Genomic DNA, 24,956 nt, shown 5'->3' with positions numbered 1-24,956 from the left:
ATATGTACGGTTTTACTAACACATGTTGCAAGATTAGGCATTAGGATTTGTTTTACCCTTAGGCACCAAGGGGTTAATGAGCACTGTTTTTGTTTGTTTTTTTTATTTTTTGCACTTTAAATGAAAAAAGACCAAAGAGTTTGAAAAAAAAAAACTAATTTTTCTTTGTTTCTGATGTGAAATTTTAGAAATAAGTAATTTTTCACCAAAATGTATACTGCTACATTTCTTTGGTAAAAATAACCTAAATCTGTGTATATTATTTCATCTGTGTGATAGTTATAGAATCTACAAGCTATGGTACCAATCATTGAAAATTGATCACACCTGATCAAACCTGATGTACTGATGGCCTATTTCATTTCTTGAGACACTAACAAGCCAGCACAGTACAAATACCCCCCAAATGACCCTTTTTGGAAAGTAGAAGAAAGAAAGAAAATGAAAATGTGTTTTTTTACACAAAGTTGTCAATCTATAAAATACCGTATTTTTCGCTCCATAAGACGCACCTGACTATAAGACGCACCTAGGTTTTAGAGGCAGAAAACAGGAAAAAAAAAATTCTGAACTAATGGACTGCAGACATAGTACAGGAGATTACCAGAGACTGTGGACACAGTACAGGAGATGACCAGAGACTGCAGACATAGTACAGGAGATGACCAGAGACTGCGGACATAGTACAGGGATGACCAGAGACTGCGAACACAGTACAGGAGATGACCAGAGACTGCGGACAGTACAGGAGATGACCAGAGACTGCGGACAGTATAGGGGATGACCAGAGACTGCGGACATAGTACAGGGATGACCAGAGACTGCAGACAGCACAGGGATGACCAGAGACTGCGGACAGTACAGAGATGACTGCTGACCTTTGGGGAGGGGGGGAGCAGGTACCTGAATTTGACGGTCCCGCTCTTATTTCCGCGGAGTTGTTCTTTGATCTTACCTGTTCCTCTATCCAGCCGCGCGCTGTCTTCCCGGCTTCTGTAGTGTGGGCGCTCGGCATGACAGCTGGGTGCCCAGTGTTCATGAGCGAGAAGCACTTGCGCTTTGTGATTGGTCCGGCGGCTTCTGGGATCTGTCATGTGTCCCAGGTACCGCCTTACCATTCACAAAAAGCACCGCTTCTTGTGCATGCGCACTTGGCACCTGGCTGTCAAGCCGAGCGCCCACACTACAGAAGCCGGGAAGACAGCGTGCCGCTGGATAGAGGAACAGGTAAGGTCAAAGAACAACTCCGCGGAAGTAAGAGCGGGTACCTGTCAAATTCAGGTACCCGCTCCCCACCTCCCCAAAGGTCAGAAGTCATCTCCATAAGGTCCCGCTGCAGAGCTGAGCGGCCGGCCCGGTATTCTGACATGGCGGCGGTGGAAATACCGGACCGGCCGCTCCATATTCGCTCCGTAAGACGCACTGACATTTTCCCCCCTTTTTTGAGGGGAAAAAAGTGCGTCTTATGGAGCGAAAAATACGGTAATTCTAACAAGCAGCATGAACATACTAAGAAATACACCCCAAAATACATTCTGCTACTCCTCCTGATTATGGCAATGCCACATGTGTAAATGCTGGTTCGCATATATGAGGACTAGATCCAATCTGAATTACATGTGAAATAACATTGCTTCCTATGGTGTTTGTTCACATACAGTATCTCACAGAAGTGAGTACACCCCTCACATTTTTGTAAATAATTTATTCTATCTTTTCATGTGACAACACTGAAGAAATTACACTTTGCTACAATGTGAAGTAGTGAGTGTACAGCTTGTATAACAGTGTAAATTTGCTGTCCCCTCAAAATAACTCAACACAACCATTAATGTCTAAACCGCATATGTGTGAACAGGATAATCCAGAGAGCTAATCCTGTCCTGAATCTGACGTAAATCTGACATGAACCTGTGAACAACTACTGTATCAATTAGTTGTGAAATCTGAGTTTCAATCTGCACCGCACATGTGTGAATCATCTCTTAGACCTTCTCAATATGTATCTAACAGTGCAACAAGTGTAAAACAAAAATCAACAAACACTGTATAGAAAACAATGTAAACAAAAGATTACCTGTGGTTTGAGGAGTGCATTGTTCCAGGTCAGTACAGGCAGCAGACTGACATTCAGGCAGTAGGCAAGAACAAGGTCCATAACAAGTTCTGGGTCATTACTGACAGCAGGCAGACAGAGATATGGTCAGCACAGCCAAAGTATTGGTTAAGGCAGCAGGCAGGAACATGGTCCATAAAAAGTTCTGGGTCAGTACAGACAGCAGACAGACAGAGATATGATCAGCACAACCAAAGTATTGGTTAAGGCAGCAGGCAGGAACATGGTCCATAAAATGCCCTGGGTCATTCCAGGCAGCAGGCAGAGAAATAGTCAGCACAGCCAAAGTATTTATCCAGGCAGCAGGTAGGAACATGGCCCATAAAAGATCCTGGGTTAGTACAGGCAGTAGGGATAGATGTGGTCAGCACAGCCAAAGTATTGGTCCAAGCAACAGGCAGGAACATCAGGCTTAGAGACTCGGTCAGGTAGGACTGGTGCACAGGGGTAGAGGCTTTGTCCCATCCAATCTCTGCAAAGTCTCCGAATTAACAGACCCAGTTTCAGGAATTACAAAACCTGGAGCAAACCAAAAACTGTTTTTCTCTACTTGGAACTTTACTCTGAAGCCCCTCACATATGTGAGACCCCTGTGCTTCTACTGTAGCCAGGGGTGTATTTTTCAGAAGGCAAACAAGGCATTTGCCTAGGGCAGCATTTTTCAGGGGGGGGGCACTGCCCCTTGGAAGAAGGGATGGAAGAAGGGACACACGTGGCATGGGGACCTGGTGGGTTCCGAGAGATGCTGTAGGTTTCATGATGGTGTATGCACAGCCCAACTCTCGCTCCTGGGGATGTCCGGAGCTGTGAAGGTGAGTGTCTTTCTCTCTCTTGCCATGGGGGATGGTGGCTGGTGCATGGGGGGCAGTGGTAGTGGAAGGCTCGGGTGGAGGGTAGGGGTGTTCTTGGTCAATGTCAGGCTCTTTCTGGGGGGGGGCGCCAATTTTTGTGTTGCCTAGGGCAGCACAAAACCTAAATACATCACTGACTGTAGCAGTGCAAAAAATCAATCCAAGTAAGAGGCAAAAAACATGGTCAATTAAGAGGCCGAGGATCAGTCAAGGAAGAAGGCATAAATGTGGTTGATAAAAAAAAAATCTAGAGAGCAGGAAAAAGCAAATGCATAGTCAATAAACAGGCCAGGGTCAGTTCAGGTGGAAGGCAGAAACGTGGTGGATAAACAATGCAGACAGCAGGCAGAGGCATAGTCTATAAACAGGTCAGGGTCAGTTCAGGTGGAAGGCAGTGGCATGGTTGATTGAGGCATCAGGGAAATGATCAGCACAGACATTGAAAATGGAGAAATGGAAGGCTGTTATAAATATGAGCTAATATTTTAGTGATGTGTGAAAACGCTGAAGCAGTCTTTGGTGCAAAGGCCTGCCTAGGAGGAAAACTGGGACAATGAAATCTGGTGTCTTTTCTAACTCCCCCTCTGCTGCATACCCAACATCTTTTTTGGCATCTTGGAATGCTCTCAGGGAAATGGCACTCTTGAGGTCTGCTCACAGAATCGGAATAAATGTTTTCTGGGGGGGATCCTTGTTGGTAGTTAAGGGATGTGATGATTTCTTCTATAAATTTGAGGAAGGCGGTGGGTCTTTCTGTGGATTTGGTGACATACGCATTATAAATGGCCAAATGAATAAGAAAAATTGCAACTCTTTTATACCAACAAGATTGACGTTATGGAGTGGCCAGCCCAATCCCCGGATCTTAATCCAATATAAAACTTGTGGGGTGACATCAAAAATGCAGTTTCTGAGGCAAAACCAAGAAATAGAGAAGAACTGTGGAATGTAGTCCAATCATCCTGGGCTGGAATACCTGTTCACAGGTGCCAGAAGTTGGTTGACTCCATGCAACACAGATGTACAGCAGTTCTCAGAAACAGTGCTTATACAACTAAATATTCATTAAGTGATTCAAAGGAAAGCAAAATCTTCAAAATTTTTCAGTTTATATAGTGAATGTTTGAGTTTGTAAAGAAGAATACAAACACTGCTATTTTTTTGAACAGTCTAATATTCAATTTTCTTCAATTTTTTTAGAGGAACAACACAAATTTGATATATTTTTCTTCATGTTTTGATTTGGAATATAATGTGTAGTGTTCCCAATGCATTTGTGTGTATGAAAATAAAAGCTATTAGAAGGATTTTGAGCTTTATTCACTTTTTTCAACACACTGCTATTATTTTGAACACAACTGTATGTTTAGATGATATCTATGTAGCATGTACTTTTGGGGATGAGCCACCTCTCATTAGGAGGAACTTTTCATCTTTGTTTGCAATCTAAATGGACTGAGTTGACTGTCCCATGAGTATATAGCAGTCATGTTCCTCCCTATCCACATACTCAGGGATGGGACTATTTAGTAGCAATCAAGGGGAGATTTGTCTTTACCAAGAGCTATTGAGATAGGAGATTATAGCCCATTCTCTGTGTAGTGGCTATTACTGATTTCCCATAGATCCGTGCATATGAGAGTTTTCTCAATGCTGGTGGCATCTTATCATACATTGTAACCAAATTGAAACATTTTGATATGAATATACTTAAATAAAAACTATTTTTTTTACCATCCAGTCACCATTACTCTCATTATAAGTAACCCCTTTATCTCCATATGTGGAGGCTCTCTTTTTGCCTGTAGGCATCACCTGGATGCTCAAGCTGCATAAACAAACAACTGATTTATGATGTGAATGAGACATAAAACTGCTCCCTGCTGGAGAGGGCAGATATTTAAAGCCTACCTCTAAGGAAAAAAAAACTCCATCCTTACAGTGGGGTTGCACAGTTGGCATATATCTAGGGTATGTCTAGGACAGCTGATGCTCCCCTACTTTCCCACATGTGGACTATACACCTTCGCATTCTCACACCCAATACAGGGCTATGGACCCTGCATTGTACTCAATGATGTAAGAGGATCTGTGTCCTTTTACAGAACACAGGGAAGAAGAGGTTTGCTGATGTTAGTCTGACAGCCTGGAGCAGCCTGGGGGAATGGAGAATCAGGTAAGTAAAAGTGCATTTTTTAGCACCCTAGACATAAACAAGCATTTAAGTCTTACAGTGCAGGGCAACCTCACTGCAAACAAGGATCTTTGTTTTCCGTGGAGATCAACTTATACATGGCTGCACCACAATACATTTTTTATTACACTGTAACAATTCAGATACTGACAGTCTCCGTGGAAACATATTTATGTGCTTAGTTGGTGAACTATTGCATACAGAAGCACTTGTTTGTTGATCAAAGATTCTGGAGTCCCCTAGTTGTGACATTTGAAAACAGTTTTCCAGCAGGAAGAATTAAAGTGGAATTCCAGGATAAAACTATCCAATCATAAAACTACTCCCCCTACCCTTTTAACTCATCCTAATTACTGCACTGGAACCCTTGAAATAACTGTCAGGTCTAGGGGACCCTCTGCAAAAACATACATTACATTGGTGGTCAGTGCGCCACAGATGAACTTCAGCATGGAATGCTATCTAGTTCCTTCTCTAGTTGTCGGTTTATGTTTCCTCCCCTAAAGGGGACAGCACACTGCTGAAAAATATTACACTGTTGGAGAAACAGGTTCGCTTTAATTCCTTCTCCTTGCTAGTAGCTGGGAGTGAAGAAAGGAAACATTGTGAAAGCCAGAAGTCACTCTAATTAGAGCTTACACAGTTCTACCAACTCACATGTGACAGCAAAGGGCAAATCACAAAGCACTACTGCTGTCATATGAGAGGAAGGAACGTTTGTCACATGCCCCTATCTAATCAGAAGTATTGGGTATTTGCTTAATTCCCAGCAGCTGGAGTGGCAGGGATTTTAAAATGACATTAAACTCTGGTTAAAATATATATTCTATTCAAGTATATATTCTTAAAGTGATTGTAAACCCTCATCTTGTAAAACAACCCATTCAATTTAAAATAGAAATGAAAGACAAAACATTTGTGTATAGACAAAAAAAAACATTATAAATACCTTCTTTGCCCTTTTTTTTATAAGTGATCAGATACCCTCTGTTCTCAGCTGCATAAGAGCTGGAGGAGAAGAAACAGCAGCACACTAAAAGTGGTTGTAAAGTGGTTCATTCTATGCATGAAGGTAAAAAACCCATAAACGTTTTGTGTGCAGTGGCCCCCCCTCCAATACATACTTTACCTGTGCCCCATCGCAATAAAGTGATGTGCACGAGAGCCTCGGGTCTCCGGGAACTCTCCCTCCTCATTGGCTGAGACAGCAGCGGGAGCCATTGGCTGTCAATCACAGCCAGTGAGCCAATGAGGAGAGAGAGGGGACAGCTACTGCTCTGTGTGAATGGACATGCAGAGCAGCAGCCTTTGGCAGGAGAGAAGGGCCAGGAGTGCTGGCTGGGGGAGCTGAGAAGAGAAGGATCGGGGCTGCTCTGTGCAAAACCACTGCACCGAGCAGGTAAGTATGACATGTTTGTTTTTTAATTTATTTTAATTGCCTTTAATATCACTTAAACTTCCCAGTGAATGGCTGTGTGGGGTTTGGGGGTGATCATCGGATGAGAAGACACTGAGTTCCCAGCACAGCTAGAAAACTGACCACAGTGTGTTCTTGTGCCTAATGTGGTCGGTTCTTAATAGGAAAGCCGAGAGACTGGCAGGAACACCAGGGATTTCACACAAAGGAAGCAATACAAAGAGAAGTGGATAATTTTTGCATACTAGTGTATGGTACAGCAGTCACATATCAGGAATATGAAATGTTGGGTTTACATGTTCTTTAACTCCTCCAAATTCCTTTTATTTGTAGCTGGGATCAGACTTCCTGTTGGAGAGTGGCTACATTTGTTCTCCATGGTCCCACTCTATATATGAACGCAGCCAACCTCTCATACTGGCACTTGAGTCGGGCTAGGGACTCTGAACTATGGAATTTGTAGTGTGCATACAGAAGTGCACATGACCACAACTATCATGCACTGCTCATTACAAACAAATGTAAGTGGGGGGAGAAAAGGAGAGGTTTGAGAGCTCACAGAGGACATTACAAAGAGGCAAAAATGCACAGTAAGAAATTATTTCATGAAAAATAGATTACAGAGCCATTAAATAGTGGATGTGTCTGGATTAAATTTTGGGAATAAGGATTTTGTTTAATGTCATTTGAAAGAAAGATAAGTATTGTATATTCTGCTTTGGCAGGGAACATTTTGTTTTGCCCTGGCTGTGTAAAGCATAGATTTGCTATAAACAGGGAGGCTAAATACAGAGCTCCCTCTAGTGGATAATCTACAAATCACTATGCCTAATTCAATAATATAAACATGGAAGAGTAAGCATGTAAAGCTCTGCTAGTCACATCACTGCAATAATGACTCAAGAATATTTATGAGCTAGATGCATTCTGCAAAAAGTATATAAAGCATAAAAAATATGAAGACAAAGAAGCAGGAAACAAATAAGGTTGTGTGTTCTGGTGAGTGGGATGCCCCAATTTCAAACACCTCTGGTAATGATAGGGCTTCTGACTTCTGATAACAGACTCCCCTAACTATCAGTCACTCAATTTGCAAACCTATTAATATAGGTTCCTATGTTTTTCATGTCAAAACATTTTGTCATATCATACCGTACATTTTAACACTGCTACAACAGTATGAGAATATAGCAGCATGGAAAGTAGTGACAGAGTCACAGAAAAGGGCACTGCTCCCTTCAAGTGCTTGCATCACATCCCATGGAATTGGGTGCTGGCAACTGTCACTCCTCCACATATAGCACTATAAAATCCAAAACTTAAGTCAGCTGACGAGCTTTAGCACATGATCCTGCCCCCAGAACCACCACTGGGTGAAACATGTCAGAGGAGTAGTTCTGGGGATGGGGCCATGTGGTCAAGCTTTTTGATTGATTAAAGTTTTGCCTGTGATCTGGACCTTGTGGACCCTCCTGCAGTGTCATCCTTGGAGGTTATGATTGATGCTGCTCTTCCTATGTACAAACTCACCTATATAAATTAAGGCTGTCCATGGAAATATAACAAGGTGTGGCTTCCCTGGGCATCACGGTAGAAGGGTTCATGTTTGAGATCACTTCTGACTTCCGGCCCTACACCCTTGGGTGGAGAATTAGGGAACCCTTCCCCCCCCTCTCCTCTTCTCCCACCCCCCTTGGCTCCTTCCCCATTATATCTCTTCTTGTGGGTTCAATGTGTCCTGGGCTTTTCACAAAAATCACATATGACACAGCAATGTTCGAAGGTCTAGTTGATTATTCTGCTTATATGTTGAAATACTTTCCATCTGGAATTCTACATCTCTCTCTGTACTACACTCACCATGTCAAACGGTTTACGATTGATTTTATTTTGTATTGGTTTTGCACTTTTCAAATTTTCTAGAAAAAAAAAAGAAAAGTTTGGCCTATGAAGACATCATCAGTGTGCAGCTTTTGCCACGTATAGAAAGTGGTGATGTTTGGTATACAGGAAAGGTGCAAAAGAGGTACAATCTGAAAAACTAGTGGACCGGCGGACACAAAAATATAAATAAACTGAAAAAGTAAAGTCACTTTTATGACATGTTTTCTTCACTTTCATCCCTTGAAAAATCATACCAGATTTATTGTGTTTGAAATTGAGAAGTTTCCTGGAAACTACAAAAAACAACAATGTTTTGTCATTATGAATATCTGGCAAATTAGTGGTTAATTAAATAGCACAGAAACCTTCAATAGCATATTCTTTGCTCCCTCTGCCAATATATTCATATTTCCTGTATTCTTACGCCACTCTATTTGGCTGCCAAGAGCAGAGTTAAATATCCAATACTTCTGGATATGAGAAGCAGGTGAGTCATTCCTCCTTTTCTCATAATGCAGCTTTGGGTGTCTGCACATCCAATCACCAATCCTTTGCCCTCTGTAAGTTTCAAACACAATGACTTAAAGCTAACAAAGAGCTTCTTTTTCTCCTCTGGGCAAGCAAAGTGGTGGGGTAGCCAAGTTAAGGTGAATTTAAGCTGCTAGGGGGATGACACTTAAAGTGGAACTTAACCCATAAAAACATATTAGGCTGTTCTTGTTCCTCCCCCACACCAGAAATACTTTTGGTGTTGTTCCACTTTACGGGAATAGAATAACTGCCTTTGGTTGCCCTGCTGCTCACGTGACTGCCACTTACCTTTCTTTAGCAGACTATGAAAGGGGGTGGGGGGTTAGGACAAGTCTGTTTAATGGAGGAGAACAGGATGGTGTGACGATCGCGGCGTCAGACCCCAGCCTTTCTCATCAAACACGTCACCGGAGGACTGGCCAATCTAAAACCGCGCTGTCGCGTGCGTAACAATGCCACGCCAAGCTGCACCCTGCACAAAGATTTTCCAGCTAATGGACCACAACCTGTGTGCCTGCAGCCTGGGAGCAATTGTTATTGGGTCAGGTTAATAACGCAATTTACCCATCACACTGCCACCACCTCCTTTTTGTACAGAGAAAGAGGAAACTCGGCAATATCAGCAATAACAGTATGATGTTTGCATAAGCGTCGGTATACCACTGTCACCGCAGGCAGCGATATATACGGAAGTTTAAAACACACACACAGTAGAGCTCTTCGGAGGCAGGGGTGCTTAGTTTGCATTAAAGAGCTTTAGAAACAGTTCAACACTTTCAGAAAGTAAGATTTATTACTAAAAGGTCAAAAGGGTGCAATAAAAATATTCACAGAAAAAGATGTAGCCAATATACTGTATATACATATAAATATACAGAAAATAGCACAGCAAAGAGATAACAGAAAGACGTTTAGAGGGATAAAGTACTTGCTGTCAGCCTTGGATTAAGCAGATGAGGTTTCAGAGCCAAAAGGGTCTTATCTCCCAAAGTTAGTTCCAATGTTAAAAGGGAGATTCTTCAACATAGCTCAACTCAGCTTAGCTTAACTTCAAGCATTACAGCCTTTATCTAGGAACTCAGCAGGGTGTCTCCCTGAAGCAGAGAACCAATCGCCTCATTTGGGCGAGTGTGGCAGGCGGAGACCCAAGCTATGACCAAAAATCCCTCCTAGCTTATATTATGGTTCATAACTTACCCTGGATACATATAACATTCTATCCATGAGTAGATTAATACGCAGAATCTTCTGCTGAACGTCTACATATGAAATATGAGATACCTGCTCGGATGGTTAAGGAGATATCATTTTCTGCTCCCTGTGTATGCCAGCTAGAGGGTGTAATATACCAGGCGACTTGTCTTAAAGTGAGCCGTCCGAATATGTGCTCCCTGTTTATGTAATTATGTCCTATTTGAAGATATAAATTATATGGAAAAGTGAGTTTTTAAATGTACGTCTGTTTTTACGACTACCCGGAATGTCTTGAGGCTCCGTGAGGGCTTGGTTTATGGTTTTACGATATCCCAGATTGCGAAGCTAACAGGCATCTAGGCACCAGCTCGGCTGAGGTTTTATAGCCATGACACCCTCCCAATGAGTTTGCTGCCTGAGATCTCTGCAACAAACAGACTACATGTCACTCAACAGAGAGGGAGGGGGGATTAGGAAAGCTGATTTGGGAGTAGAAAATGATCGAAGATGGAAGTTACTTAACAAGATGGATGACCGCATCCATCTCTGTATGCACAATTGCTACAGATGGGTTCCCAGCATAGCTAGAGAACTGACCACACTGTGCTTTCATGCCAAGTGTGCTCAGTTATTAATAGGAAAGCACGGGGACTGGCAGGAACACCAGAGATTTAACACAAAGGAAGCAATACAAAGAGGACAGAATACTTTTTCAATCAAGTACACAGTACAACATACACTTATTAAGAATATAAAATGTTGAGTTTACATATTTTTTAACTCCTATTGTAATATGACGACCAGGCGTGATCTATTATCCTGGGAGGATGTCATAATACATCCTCCCAGGATCTCACCTCACGTGCGCCCCATGGGCTATGCTCCAGTGCAATCTGTCACCGGCTGTGTCCACTGGACACAGCTGATGACTGCTCACTACACCGGCCTTCTGCCAGTGTCATGTGATCGCTGTGACCAATCACAGCAGATCACATGACATTTGTAAAAAATGAATGGCTACCTTTCATGCCATTCATTGCTTACAACTGTGTTGCTAGTTGTGATTGGGCACAGTGATCACAGGGTAAAGACAGAGCCAATCACAGCCTATCTGTACCATGTGATCAGCTGTGGCCAATCACAGCTGATGACAACAATAACTACTGAATGAATCTGTTTCATTCTGTAAAAATTTTTGTTTTTACCAGTGAAATTCACTGCTATAAACAATCGTAATGTGTAAAAAAAAATCTTGATCACTTGCTCAGAGTAGTACATTGTTACTATGATAACATTGTATTGCTCTGGTCACAGGAGTAAAAAAAACATTAAAAAAAATGTAATAACGTTTTTTTTCTAAATGTATTATTTTTTTTTTTAGCATACTGTCACCAGTTAGTGTCCCTGATCACTGCCACACCAGTTATATGATGACACTGTACTACACTGGTGACAGTATTTAAAAAAAAAATGTGAAAAATGTTTTTTAATCTCTTAATTTTCCACAAAATTATGACAAAAAATGGCAGCTTCAAAAAACTCACCATGCGTCTTACTAAACACCTCAGACTGTCTACTTTATGAAAAGTGGTCATTTGGGGGTATTTGTACTGTCCTGGCGTTTTTGGGCCTCAGGAAATGAGATCGTCCGTCAGCACATAAGGATTTATCAATCTTCAGATATTTCCCATAGTTTATGGACTCTATAACTTTCCTACAGACTAAATAATAAACAATGATTTGGGTTATATTCACCAAGGAAATGTAGCAGAATACATTTTGGTCTAAATTTTTGTAGAAATATTATTTGCAGACTTTTATGAAGAAAAGCGCTTTTTTTCTAAAAATTTTTTGTCTTTTTTCGTTTATAGCTCAAAGAATAAAAAGATCCAGTAGTGATTGAATACCACCAAAAGAAATCTTTATTTGTGTGAAAAAATTGATAAAAATTTCATATGGGTACAGTAGTGTTCCATGACTGCGCAATTGTTATTCAAAGTGCGACAGCACTGACAGCTGAAAATTGGCCTGGGCAGGAAGGGAGTGAAAGTGCCCAGTATTGAAGTGGTTAATGATCCATATGAACTATTTCATTCCCTGTTTTACTATGTCTACCAGTGGCTGAATAATTAGAGCTAGAAGGGAGATATGCACATGTGAGGACGACATACTAATGGAATCGATCAGTGTTCATTCTGCCTTGTGCAGCATATTACATTGTATGAACGAATAATTGACTGCAGAACACATATACACATTTGTTATGTTCTCCGCACATGGAAAACAATCAATGATATTTGAAACAATGTGAACTATTTGAACATTTTTACATTTTTACTTTAAGCATCTTACTGTGATTTGTTTTCTCTTTACAGAGGAAGTGTGCTCATATGATCAAAATATGACTGCTGTGGCCATAGCTGTAACTATCTTAATTATCATTGTCATTGCAATAGTTATCTTCTTCATTTATCACAAGAAACAATCATCTGGATATCAGCGGATTTAATTTAAGAGGCAAACATTCATATCAAGTGTATCTTTACAATGAAGACAACAGCCAACAGCCACACATCCTTAGCTATGGAAAACTAAAGACTTAAGAAACACTCCTTTCTTGTTAATGACAAAATGAATGATTACTTTTCTTGACAAAATTACAATACTCATACTTTTTCTGAAGAGTTTTAACCATTAGGTATATTCTAATTTACTAGAGTTTTGAGTACAAACAGACACAGGGAATGGGATGGCAGAAAACCATCTGGTGCTTTACAGTAAACCTGTACTATTGCTAACACGTAGCTGCCACTTACCTTTCTTTAGCAGGCCCCAGGTGGCTGCACATCAAGTTCCTTTCCTGGCAATGTGCCTTTGGAGTCTCAAACCGTACAGAACTCTATTATAACAATAATGATTATCTTCCATGGCTCTCTGTTCCACCTCCTTTACTTTACCATTGACCCATTACAGTATTGGTTAGCCTTGCCAGCTAATACTGAGGCATGGTAAGTGGGAGAGGAGCAACTGCAGAAGATGGTTACTACTTGCATATCAGAATGTCCCATTGTCTGGAGCTTCAAAAGCAGTCTACTAAGGAAAGATCACTAGGGTCCTGGTACATGGTGTTGTCTGTTAATGACTTTAAAGGAGAGCTCCAAGCAGATATGAAGAACATTCATTAATGTTGCTCTGTAATCGGGAGTTCAGCTTTAAGTAGCAGTTTCACTTCTTAGTAGCAGCCACAGATTTACTTTAAGTGATTCTACTAACACTTTAAATCGAGCTAAATCAACTGTAGCTATTAAAAGCTGGCACCAAAAAATGTTTGTATAAATGGGAAAGTGGATCTTCAGTCCCTTGTATGAAAATGAAAAGTCAGCAGCTACAAAAGCTGTAGCTGCTGACTTTTAAAAAACAGCCACTCACCTGTCCAGGGATCCAGCTCAGTTCCACCGGTTTCTTCACTGCTCTTCTGTCCCTGGCCCCGGCTTCTTAACCATGGGCAGCCGACTGTGACTGCTTGCAGCTTCACAGCTGACTGCCCATTGTGCATGCGCCTTGTGAATGGTCCTGCAGTCTCTTGAGACCTGTGATGTGTCACAAGAGGCTGCGGGAAGAGTATGGGGGAGGTGAACTTCTGCTCCGATTGCCTAGGTGGTTGAAGTGGAAGTGAGGGCAAGTACCTGTCAAAACCAAGTACCCACTGCAACCCCCCCCAAAAAAAAAAAATGCCAATTTTGACAGAGGAAGGGGGGATGGGAAGGATCAGCCAAACTTTCCCCCTTTGGGTGAAATTCTGCTTCAACTTACCCTGTGGATCAAGCCCTCAACCTAGAGGTGCTTTATTATGAAAATTTAATTTAGGAGCAATGACTGAAACCTTAGGCTTTCCCTGTCCTGTACCTAATAATTGGCCAGGGTCACTGATTAATGGTTAGATAGGAGAAGTGTGAGAGACCGGGCCTGAGATCCAAGCCATACAATCTGGTCAAAATTTGCATAACTCCTCAGTTGTCAGGGCTTCCAGGGGAATGTTTTAGGTTGTAAGTTCTCATGAACAGAGCTCTCCTAACCCTCTTGTATCAAATTGTATTGCAACTGTACTATCTACCTTTATTTTCAAATGCTCTGTGCAAACCATTGACGCTATATAAATCATATAAAATAATACGATACAAAATATATAAGCTTAAAGGTAGGCATGCCATGTTTCATGCTTTAAATAGCTGCTGCCGGTTTAGCTCCTTTAAAGTGACCATAGACCTGCTTTAAAAACTTAATGTGTGGGAATGCTGTAAATTAAGAATGCTTTCATAAATAAAAGTGTTATAAGTTTATTTTTTTTATCAATTAAAAGAATGTTAAGTAAATGAACAGAAGAGCAATAATACAAGAACAGAAATGTCCAAAGGACTTTATGAGACACACTGATAAAGATAAAATAATTTACATTTTATTAAGGATCATCAAATATACAAGTTCACATCAGGTATAAAAATATTTATAGATAAATATACAACAATTATGTACATAACGTACATAAGGAATATGAATGGTTGCATCATAAGTGATTCATATTAAATGAGCTCTTGTACAAATCTTGACTTGTTTCGCGAGACAACTCTCTCTTCCTCAGGAGATGTAAGAACTCATAAATATCCATAAGGAAAAGGTCAGGTTGTTAGTGGGGAAAAAAAGTAAGAACCATCAAAAGCACATGAAATCCTCACAGGTCCAATATGGTAAAAAAAAAAAGAAGCCAGGTTGACGATGGTCCAAACGTATAAGGTATGACAGGATGTGCCAACTGGTCTACATCACTATGGCCGGGAGTTGTGAGGAGGACCAGACCAACCAAGGGATAGATGACAAAAACAGCCATGGGAAGAAACAGCAAGGTCACAAAGACTGGGAAACAAAAAACACACAACATAATGAAGGACAAACAAAAAAAAAGAATGAAAAAAGGAAAAAGAAAGAACAGAATATTTAGAAAACAGACTCAGAAATCCACAATACCAAAATGCCCACCAGAAAAATACAATGGTGAATAAGCTGGTTATTGTGATGTGAAGTAAACAAATGTGTAAAGACCGAGACACCAACTAACAGACACCCGAAATAGGTAAAACTACAAAGCATAATTGTCAGAGTGAAAGGATATAGATGGTAATATGTAATTAAAAGAGGACAAAAAAAGGTCCAAAATAATGTAACATAAACATACTTACAGCAAATGAACAGAAGAGAAATCGAAATCAAATCAATTATTGGTGTGACTTCCCTTTGGCTTCAAACCAGCATCAATTCTTCTAGGTACCCACAGTGCTTGTAGTTACAGTTTTTGAAGATACTCGGCAGGTAGGTTGTTCCAAAGATCTTCGAGAACTAACCACAGACTGTCTATAAATGATGGCCTCTATCAACAACGTAAACACCGCAGTTTTTGTTTTTCTGAGTTCTCATTTTAACATAGTTTCATTATCTGTTGTTCCTGCCAGTAGATCTTTTCTTTTTGCTTCCTTTTACAGTCCAAGCTGTCCAGTTGTGGCATGTTGCATGTGGCATGTGGCAGTTGTTGGCCTGGGACAAGCTATGTAACACTGGCAAGGGTCTTTACAACAGACAGCTTTTATTCATATGACCTAAACTATTTCCCCAAAGAAAAAAATCCTGTTGCTATAACTGCTTAAAACATCTTAACTTGTGTTAGCTTTGATTTGTTTGCCTTGTTCACAATTAGCATCCTGTGAATGCATGTTTTTGTGTGCTTTTTTTGGTGCATTTTTGGGCATTTTTTTGCACTACACACATAGGGCAGCCCATTCATTTCAATGGGCTACCCTACTCACGGCAGACGCACCCAAGAAGATCATACACCTTTTGGGCATTGAATTTTGTGCGTTTTGCTACATGTAAAAAAAGGGCGTTTGCTTGGTGTGTTGCTGTGCAATGCTCAGATGTGAATGCCGCCTAAGGCTGGCCATACATTATACAATTTTCTTGAGAATTTGGCTTTAGATTTACCAAAAACCATATAATAGGAGGTCAAACCTTAACAACACTCTCAATTGTATCCAATTAGAAAGGCCCTTGCACTATATAGTTGAAGGTAAATCTAAAAGAAATTGGGCAAAAATTGAACAGAAAATTGTATAGTGTATGGGCAACCTAAAGGTGGGAATACACGATTAGAAAATCGATCGATTGGTCATCCGACAACCGAGAGTCCGCATTTCTCTGTGCGGGTGGTGCGACTGCACAGATTTTTGTGTGGATCCGTAGCGGCACCACCCGCACAGATGTGAACCTAGGGTTAGCTGGGCATATGCTGACAGTTCTTCTTTTGTTCAACCAGTGGGTTGAGCAAAAAAAACCTGACCGATTACCGCATCAACACAAGTGATGTTTGTGCGGCAATCTCCCCTATTAAATTCTGAGAGCAGGCCCTCCGGCCCCCTCCCCAGAGATGACAGATCGACGCTCACAGCCATTGGCTACAAGCACTGATCAGATGCTGGTTTTCCAGCATGTCCCTTCAACAAAAGCTGGTTGTCAGACCGGCTTCTGTCGGATAGACAGGTGTACACACTGACCAAAAGTCAGCCGGTTCCTGCTGAAGCAGGTAATTTTAGGCCAGTGTGTACCCAGCTTTAGTCATTATCACTGATTGAGTTACCAGTGATAACAAACAGCAAAGTCCATTTATTAACTGCTGATCCACTAGCTCCACTTTCAACCACCTCCACAGCCCTCCACCAAACTTCATTCCACTCTTCTCCACAATTATTACCTCTTCTGCATTCTAACGTCTTCCCACAGTAAACACAATCAACATTCCTTCCACAACTATATTAACAAAGCTCACAACCTGGCACTGTCCTCTTTTCCATCTCTTCATATTCAACTACACCAATTCCTTTCCTTCTTACGGCCTCATTCACATTGGCAGTCCAGTGTTTAGCTTTTCTAAACACAGAAGACATTTCTGGGCTGTATGGTCAACACTGATCCTCATGCACACTCTGCATTTAGCCCATGTGCATCTAATCCTAGTGCTTTCATGGGCCCAAGAGACACAGGTGCAGCACCTAGTCCTACTGTCAGCACACCTGTCAAAATCTACAACAGGCTGAAATCCTGGACAATGTACAAAGTGGTACTCATGTTTAGGGCTATATGTATTTAGGGACATATGATTGGCTGACAGGCTGCTGGCAGAGGGGGCTGTGTGCTGCACCTGTACCTCCCAAGGGCACGAAAATGCTGGGATTTGATGCATATGGGCTAAAGCCACCAATTTGCAAGTAGTTTTATGCTTGCACTTAGAATTTCTAATCAGATTCTGGACACCCAGAATTATATTTACCCTAAACGCACCTAAACTGACCCTACCCAAACAAAGCAAAGGTAAATGCTCAGAGTAAATTACACAATTGAAAAAACATTAAATGCATATACAGTATGTATTAAGAGACATATGCCTGGTTGACAGGCTGCTGGGAGAGGGGGCTGGATGCTGCACCTTTACCTCCAAAGGGCATGAAAATGCTGGGATTTGATGCATATGGGCTAAAACCACCAATTTGCAAGTAGCTTTATGCTTCCCAGATCATGTTTACATGCCTTTACTGCATTTAGAATTTCTAATCAGATTCTGGACGCACAGAATTATATTTACCCTAAATGCAGCTAAACCGACCCTACCCAAACAAAGGTAAATGCTCACAGTAAATTACACAATTGAAAAAACATTACATGCATATATATGTCTTTAGAAATGTGCTGTAAACACATATTACAGTGCCATACCCCTTGAAATTTTCCACATTTTGTCATGTTACAATCAAAAACGTAAATGTGTTTTACTGGGATTTTATTTGAAAGGACAACACAAAGTGGCACATAATCGTGAAGTGGAAGGAAAATGATAAATGGTTTTCAAAAATTCTTACCAATAAATATCTGAAAAGTGTGGCGTGCATTTGTAATCAGCCCCCTTTACTCTGATCCCCCTAACTAAAATCTAGTGGAACCAATTGCCTTTGGAAGTCATATAATTAGTAAATAGAGTCCACCTGTGTGCAATTTAATCTCAGTATAAACACAGCTGCTCTGTGAAGCCCTCAGAGGTTTGTTAGAGAACATTAGTGAATAAACAGCATCATGAAGGCCAAGGAACACACCAGACAGGTCAGGGATAACGTTGTGGATAGGTTTAAAACAGGGTTAGGTTATAAAGAAGTATCCCAATCTTTGAACATCTCAAGGAGCACTGTTCAATCCATCATCTGAAAATGGAAAGAGTATGGCACAACTACAAACCTACCAAGACATGGCTGTCCACCTAAACTGACAGGCCGGGCAAGGAGAGCATTAATCAGAGAAGCAGCCAAGAGGTCCATGGTAACTTTGGAGAAGCTGCAGAGATCCACAGCTCAGGTGGGAGAATCTGTCCATAGGATAACTATTAGTTGTGCAATCCACAATTCTGGCCTTTATGGAAGAGTGGCAAAAAGAAAGCCATTGTTGAAAGAAAGCCATAAGAAGTTCCATTTGCGAGAACCTATGTGGTAGACACAGCAAACATGTGGAATTTTACATTGTGGCTTAAAGGCAAAACGCTATGTGTGGTGGAAAAATAACACTGCACATCACCCTGAACACACCATCCCCACCGTGAAACATGGTGGTGACAGCATCATATTGTGGGGATATTTTTCTATAGCAGGGACAGCGAAGCTGGTCAGAGTTGACGGGAAGATGGATGGAGCCAAATACAAGAAGAAAACCTGTCAGAGTCTGCAAAAGACTTGAAACTGGGGCGGAGGTTCACCTTCCAGCAGGACAACGACCCTTAACATACAGCCAGAGCTACAATGGAATGGTTAGATCAAAGCAAATTCCTGTGTTAGAATGGCCCAATCAAAGTCCAGACCTAAATCCAATTGAAAATCTGTGGCAAGACTTGAACATTGCTGTTCAAAGATGCTCTCCTTCCAGTCTGGCAGAGCTTGAGCTAACCATGATCACCACCACACCAGCCATATGATGACGCTGTACTGCTCTGGTGACAGTATGTAAAAAAAAAAAAAAAATTCTGAAAATTTTTTTATGTAATTTCTTTATTTTCCAAAAACTGTCACAAAATATACAACTTCAAAAAACTTGCAGAGTCTCTTACTGAATACCTTGGCTTTATAGCGTATATGTGCTGTCCTGGCATTTTAAGGGCCTCAAGAAATTAGACAGGCAGTCAGTACATTGGCAATGATCAATTTACAAATATATATCCCATATTTTGCAGACTATAACTTTCACAAAGACTAAATAATATACACTGATTTTGTTTTGTTTTGTTTTTTACTAAAGAAATGTAGCAGATTACTTGTTGGAATACATTTATGAAGCACGATGATTTATTTGCAAATTTTTATAACAAAAACTGAGAAACTTTTTTTCCATTTTTTTTGTTTATATAGCAAGCAAAAACATTAGTGGTGATTAAATACCACCAAAATAAAGCTCTATTTGTGTGAAAAAAATTATAACAATTTCATTTGTGTACAGTGTTGCCTGACTGAGCAATTGCCAGTTAAAGTAGCACAGTGCTGAACAGCAAAAAATGCCATGGCCATACAGGTTGCAAAACCGGAGGTCAAATGGTTAAAGTGGAAAGTTCATAGGGTGCAGAGGCGGACTGACCACTTGGAAACTCGGGCACTGCCCGAGGGCCCGGGGTCAGTAGGGGGCCCCATGAGATGCCCCTGGTAACTTTTTCATAGGCTTTTTTGAGTGTGGGCAAGGACACAGGGGCCCCATGATCCCCTATTGCCCGGGGGCCCCATGAGTTGTCAGTCCGCCCCTGATAGGGTGTATCTGCAATGGAGACAATCGACTTGAAGATGACAGCTGGTGTGTATAATATATGGAAACATGCACTGGGCAGCACTTCTAAGAGTATGAATTGGACTCTGAGGTGAGGAGAGAAAAGAACGAGAAGGTGCTTCTAAGTGCAGTAAATCCAGAACTTTTAATAAAGAACGGTTAAAAACACTTACAGGAGTGATAAAATGACAGACTGATCGAATGGATGGCTCTGCGGGGCACTTGCCACTGTGTATCAACCTGCTATGCCGGCCAGCAGCTGCAGGGGGAGCTCAGGATGTGATGCCAAGATGGCCACTGATGTTCCAGGAACACTGAAATGCACATTGGAACGGACGCTGTCCATGTGGAGTGCAGACGTATAAGGGGGCATTTCAGAGCATGTGTAGAGCGCTCCTTCTTCACCGCCCCCTTTTACATCACTTTCAGTTTGCACTCCATGCAGACAGCTTGCATTCCAGCATTCCCATTAGAGTGGTGGCCATCTTGGCATCACATCCTGAGCTCCCCCTGCAGTTGCTGGCTGGCATAGCAGGTTGATACACAGTGGCAAGAGCCCCGCAGAGCCATCCATTTGATAAGCCTGTCATTTTATCACTCCTGTAAGTGTTTTTAACCGTTCTTTATTAAAAGTTCTGGATTTACTACACTTAGAAGCGCCTTCTCATTCTTCTTTCCAATTGGTTAAAGCGGAGCTCCACCCAAAGGGGAAGCTCTGCTTGTTTGCACCCTCCACATTTGGCACTTTTTGGGGGGGAGTGGGTACCTGGTTTTGACAAGTACCCGCTCCCACTTCCGGCTCCTTCCACCCACAATCTACTGGGACATTTCACAGGTCCCAGAAGACTACGGGACCATTCACAAGGCACAGTGCGACTCGTCCATGCACAGTAGGCAACCAGCTGTGAAGCCGCATGTCTTCACTTCCGGTTTCCCTTACTTGCAATGTCAGCGGTAGGAGCCCAGAGGCTAGTGAGGACAGTGCTGGACCCCTGGACAGGTAAGTGTCTTTATATTAACCACTTGCCCTCCAGAGGATTTACCCCCCCCCTTCCTGACCAGGCCACTTTTTGCGTTACAGCACTGTGCTACTTTAACTGACAATTGCGCAGTCATGCAACGCTGCACTCAAATTAAATTTACGTCTTTTTTCCAAGGAATAGAGCATTCTTTCGGTGGTATTTGATCACCTGTGCATGTTTACTTTTTTAAAAAAGGCCGTCAATTTTGAGAAAAAAAAAACTATATTTTTGACTTTTTGCTATTAAACATGTCCAGTAAAAAAAACATTTTAAATCAAATTTCGTCATCAATTTCGGCCAAAATGTATTCTTCTACATGTCTTTGCTAAAACAAATCCCAATATGTGTAAATTAATTACGTGAAAGTTTTAGCATTTACAAATGGCGGTATAGAAACTGGAATTTTTAAATTGTTTTATTTTTACTAGTAATGGCAGCAATCAGCGACTTAAATCGGGACTGAGGCAGGGCATTCTGATACTGGGGGAACTGACTTGGTGTCACTGACATCCCTAGTGACACCGCTACAGTGATCAGTGCTAATATAAAGCACTGACATTGTACACTGGACAGGAAGGGGTTAACATGAGGGCGATCAAAGGGTTAACTGTGTGCTAGGAGTGTTTTACACTGGCTGTGTCAGTGTGCCTCAGCTGACAGGGAGGAGAACTGTTAGTAAACAAAACAGTTCTCCTCCCCATAAGAGATTGTCTGGAACATGAAGACACTGCAGAAAAGCATGTAGTGCTTTTTGATGTGTTTTTGATGCGTTTTGCATTTTAATCTGCCTAGCATCAATTTAAAAAAAAAAGCAAAACGCAGCAAAAATGAGTCACAAATGCATGTTCAAAAACACAAAACGCACTGCAGAAACAGAAAAGGCTAGGTTCACACCTATGCAGATTGTGTTTGATCTGTTTCTGCAGTGCATTTTGTGGTGCAATTTTTGCTTTGTTTTTTCTTGTTGCTAGGCAGATTAAAACAGATCAAAAATGCGTCCAAAATGCACTACATGCTTTTCTGCAGCCTAGAACTAAAAACGCAAGGTTTTGCGTTTAAAAAAGTCCCTGACTCTTTACAAAAAACGCACCGGGTGAAAACGCAGAGATGTGAGCGTGTCCCATTGGAAATCATGTTAAATGGACTGCTATGCGATTCTAAAAACGCAGCGGAAAATGCATAGGTGTACACCTAGACTCAGGGCTGATTCACACTATAGAAACGCAGTCCAGATGTGTTCCGAATGTATTTTTGCATGCGCATTTTTGCCACGTTTCGGTGCATTTTTTATGTGTTCCAGTGCGTTTTTATGTATTCCAGTATATTTTTCCCCTCTTTTTCTTCAATTTAATTAGGGACATGTGCATTCCAGTGCATTTGTGGTGTATTGTGGTGCTTTCCGGTGCGTTCCGGTGTATTTTTGATGCGTTTTAGGGACAGTTCACACTACATGCGTTTCAGTTGCTTTTTTCTGCATCCAAAATGCACAGAAAGTAGGTGATATGGTTGTCAATGTTATAGTTCACATCAGTGCTTGCAGTGCTAATGCGTTCCGGATGCAGAAAAAAAAGTAGAACAGGCTGCATTTTTTCTGCACATAATTGTACTGGAATGCAGTAAAACTCATAAAAAACGCACCAGAACACACCAAAAATGCACCAGAATGCACCAAAAACGCACTGGAACGCACATGTCCCTATTTAAATTGAAAAAGAGTAAAAAATTATCTGGAATGCATAAAACATGCACTTAAACGTGCCAAAAACGCGTAGAAAATGTGCATGCAAAAACGCATCTAGACTGCGTTTCTATAGAGTGAACCAGCCCTTAGGGCTGGTTCACACCAGATGCAGTTCAGTGCACTTTTTTTCTGTATCAAAAATGCATGTAAAGTGTTTTCCATGTATTTCAATGGCTCTTGTTCACACCAGTGCAGTCAGTTCCAAGTGCAGAAAGAAAAAATATAACATGCTGCATTTTTTTCTGCACAGAACTGTAAAGGAACACAGCAGACTGCATCAAAACTGCAGGGGAACTGTGTGTGGTGTGAACTGGAAGCAAATACGTATCCAGAATGCATTTTTGTAGTGTGAACAGTACAGTTCTGTGCAGCAAAAATGCAGCATGTTCTACTTTTTTCTGCATCCGCAACGCGCTGGAACTGCAAGCACTGATGTGAACTATGACATTGACAACCATATAACCTACTTTCTCTGCGTTTTGGATGCAGAAAAAAGCTCCTAGAACGCATGTAGTGTGGAAGAATTAGTCTGCTACCCTCTAGTGGCTACATTTCAATAGTACACTCTTTACGTGCAGCAGTGCTTTCTACACCGCCCTAATCACTGAAAGGCGTTCCGTTCTGAAGAACGTGATTGGTCAGTGCGACAAGCCCCTTTTACTTCATTGGCCGAAGCGCGTCTTTACTGTTTTCCGGGTTATCCTCTCAGCCACAAGTCATTGTAATGTCAGATTTCAAGAGAAGGAGACTTTATACTCCTGTGTAAGGTGGGCTGGAGAGGAGGATCCCGGGATGGAGCACAGGCAGCAAAGCGTTGACTTCCGGAAGGGGCGGGGCGGAGGTGTGACCTGGCTGTCAGTGAGATCATAACATGGCGGCCTCCCTGGTTAGGAGAAGACGATGTCCTGGCTTGGCGGTCGTACTGCAGGCTCGGTAATGAGGAGATAGGGGAGGGAAGGGGTGTATGCATGCTACAGGGTAGCTGTGTTATCAGAGGGTCAATCCGTGTCATACCTGGCTGCGTCCTGCCTGTGTACCCAGTCACACCTGGCTGCGTCCTGCCTGTGTACCGAGTCACACCTGGCTGCGTCCTGCCTGTGTACCGAGTCACACCTGGCTGCGTCCTGCCTGTGTACCCAGTCACACCTGGCTGCGTCCTGCCTGTGTACCCAGTCACACCTGGCTGCGTCCTGCCTGTGTACCTGCATGCTCCTGACACCAAGGATGTTATCTAGTTTACAGTCTGATAGGAGAGACAAAGATTTTTTTTGTTTTGCACTTGTAAATAGTTTTTTTCCACAAGAATGTATCCAGGTACATTCTGAAGCAAGCGTTTTGTAAATGCGCAAAATTGTTTTATTTTTGTGTACATTTATGAAATGTGTGAAAACTATTTTTTTTGCAGTCGCAGTGCCATCCATGCATTGTTAATGGAACCCCAAGTGCAACTAATGTGCCAAAAAGCTACATGAGCTGCTCTACCACATGTAAAGCAGGCCACTGAAATGAAGGGGCTGCCCTATAAAAAGGCATACAAATGCGTCAGAGTTTTGCATGCATTCTCCATACGCCTCGCAGTAAATGCAGCCTAAGGCCTCTTTCACATGGGTAGTCTGTTTTTCATTTGTCTGTTTACAGATGAAAAATGGACACCCATGTATTTCTATGGACTAGTGGATGTAAATGGATGATCATCTGTTAAATGTTAATGGATACAGACATTATTTTTCTTCCATTAAAAAAAAAAAACTGGAGCAGATGGTAAACGGATGTAAACAGAAAAAAAAACAGATGTAAATGGACATAAAGTCCATTTTTGCATTGATAAAGGATGTAAAAAATGGATGTAAACTGATGAAACAGATGTAAACGGACATATGGTCCGTTTTTGCATTGGTATAGGATGTAAAAAAAATATTTTAAAAAAAAGATGGAAAATGGATGTAAACAAATAAAAATGGATGTAAACTGCTGAAAAATTGATATGGTTCTAAATGGACATACTGTCAATTTTTGCATTGGGAAAGGATGTAAAAAAAAAAACGGAAGTAAACTGTCGAAAAATGGATGTAAACAGACATATGGTCCATTTTTGCATTGGTAAAGGATGTAAAC

At 41.5% G+C, this 24,956-nt stretch overlaps 2 protein-coding genes across 2 annotated transcripts in view; both read left to right on the top strand.

Moving 5' to 3' along the window:
• Positions 1–14,527, top strand: part of LAMP3 (lysosome associated membrane protein 3) — a 72,803-nt gene extending 58,276 nt beyond the window's left edge. The window contains exon 6 of the mRNA XM_089675581.1: positions 12,563–14,527. Coding sequence (XP_089531707.1) covers positions 12,563–12,696 — 134 coding nt within the window. The 3' untranslated portion in view covers positions 12,697–14,527. The remainder of the gene's footprint in view (positions 1–12,562) is intronic.
• A 9,000-nt stretch (positions 14,528–23,527) lies between these two features.
• MCCC1 (methylcrotonyl-CoA carboxylase subunit 1) overlaps positions 23,528–24,956 on the top strand; it is a 30,396-nt gene continuing 28,967 nt past the window's right edge. Inside the window, exon 1 of the mRNA XM_089675578.1 lies at positions 23,528–23,774. Coding sequence (XP_089531704.1) covers positions 23,713–23,774 — 62 coding nt within the window. The 5' untranslated portion in view covers positions 23,528–23,712. The remainder of the gene's footprint in view (positions 23,775–24,956) is intronic.

The sequence above is a fragment of the Staurois parvus genome, unplaced genomic scaffold (genome assembly GCF_062004578.1).
Source record: "Staurois parvus isolate SC_StPar_1 unplaced genomic scaffold, SC_StPar_1.0 ptg000155l, whole genome shotgun sequence".
NCBI classification, from domain to species: Eukaryota; Metazoa; Chordata; class Amphibia; order Anura; family Ranidae; genus Staurois; species Staurois parvus.
The sequence above is the reverse complement of the archived record's forward strand: the minus strand, read 5'-3'. Positions and strand labels throughout refer to the sequence as shown.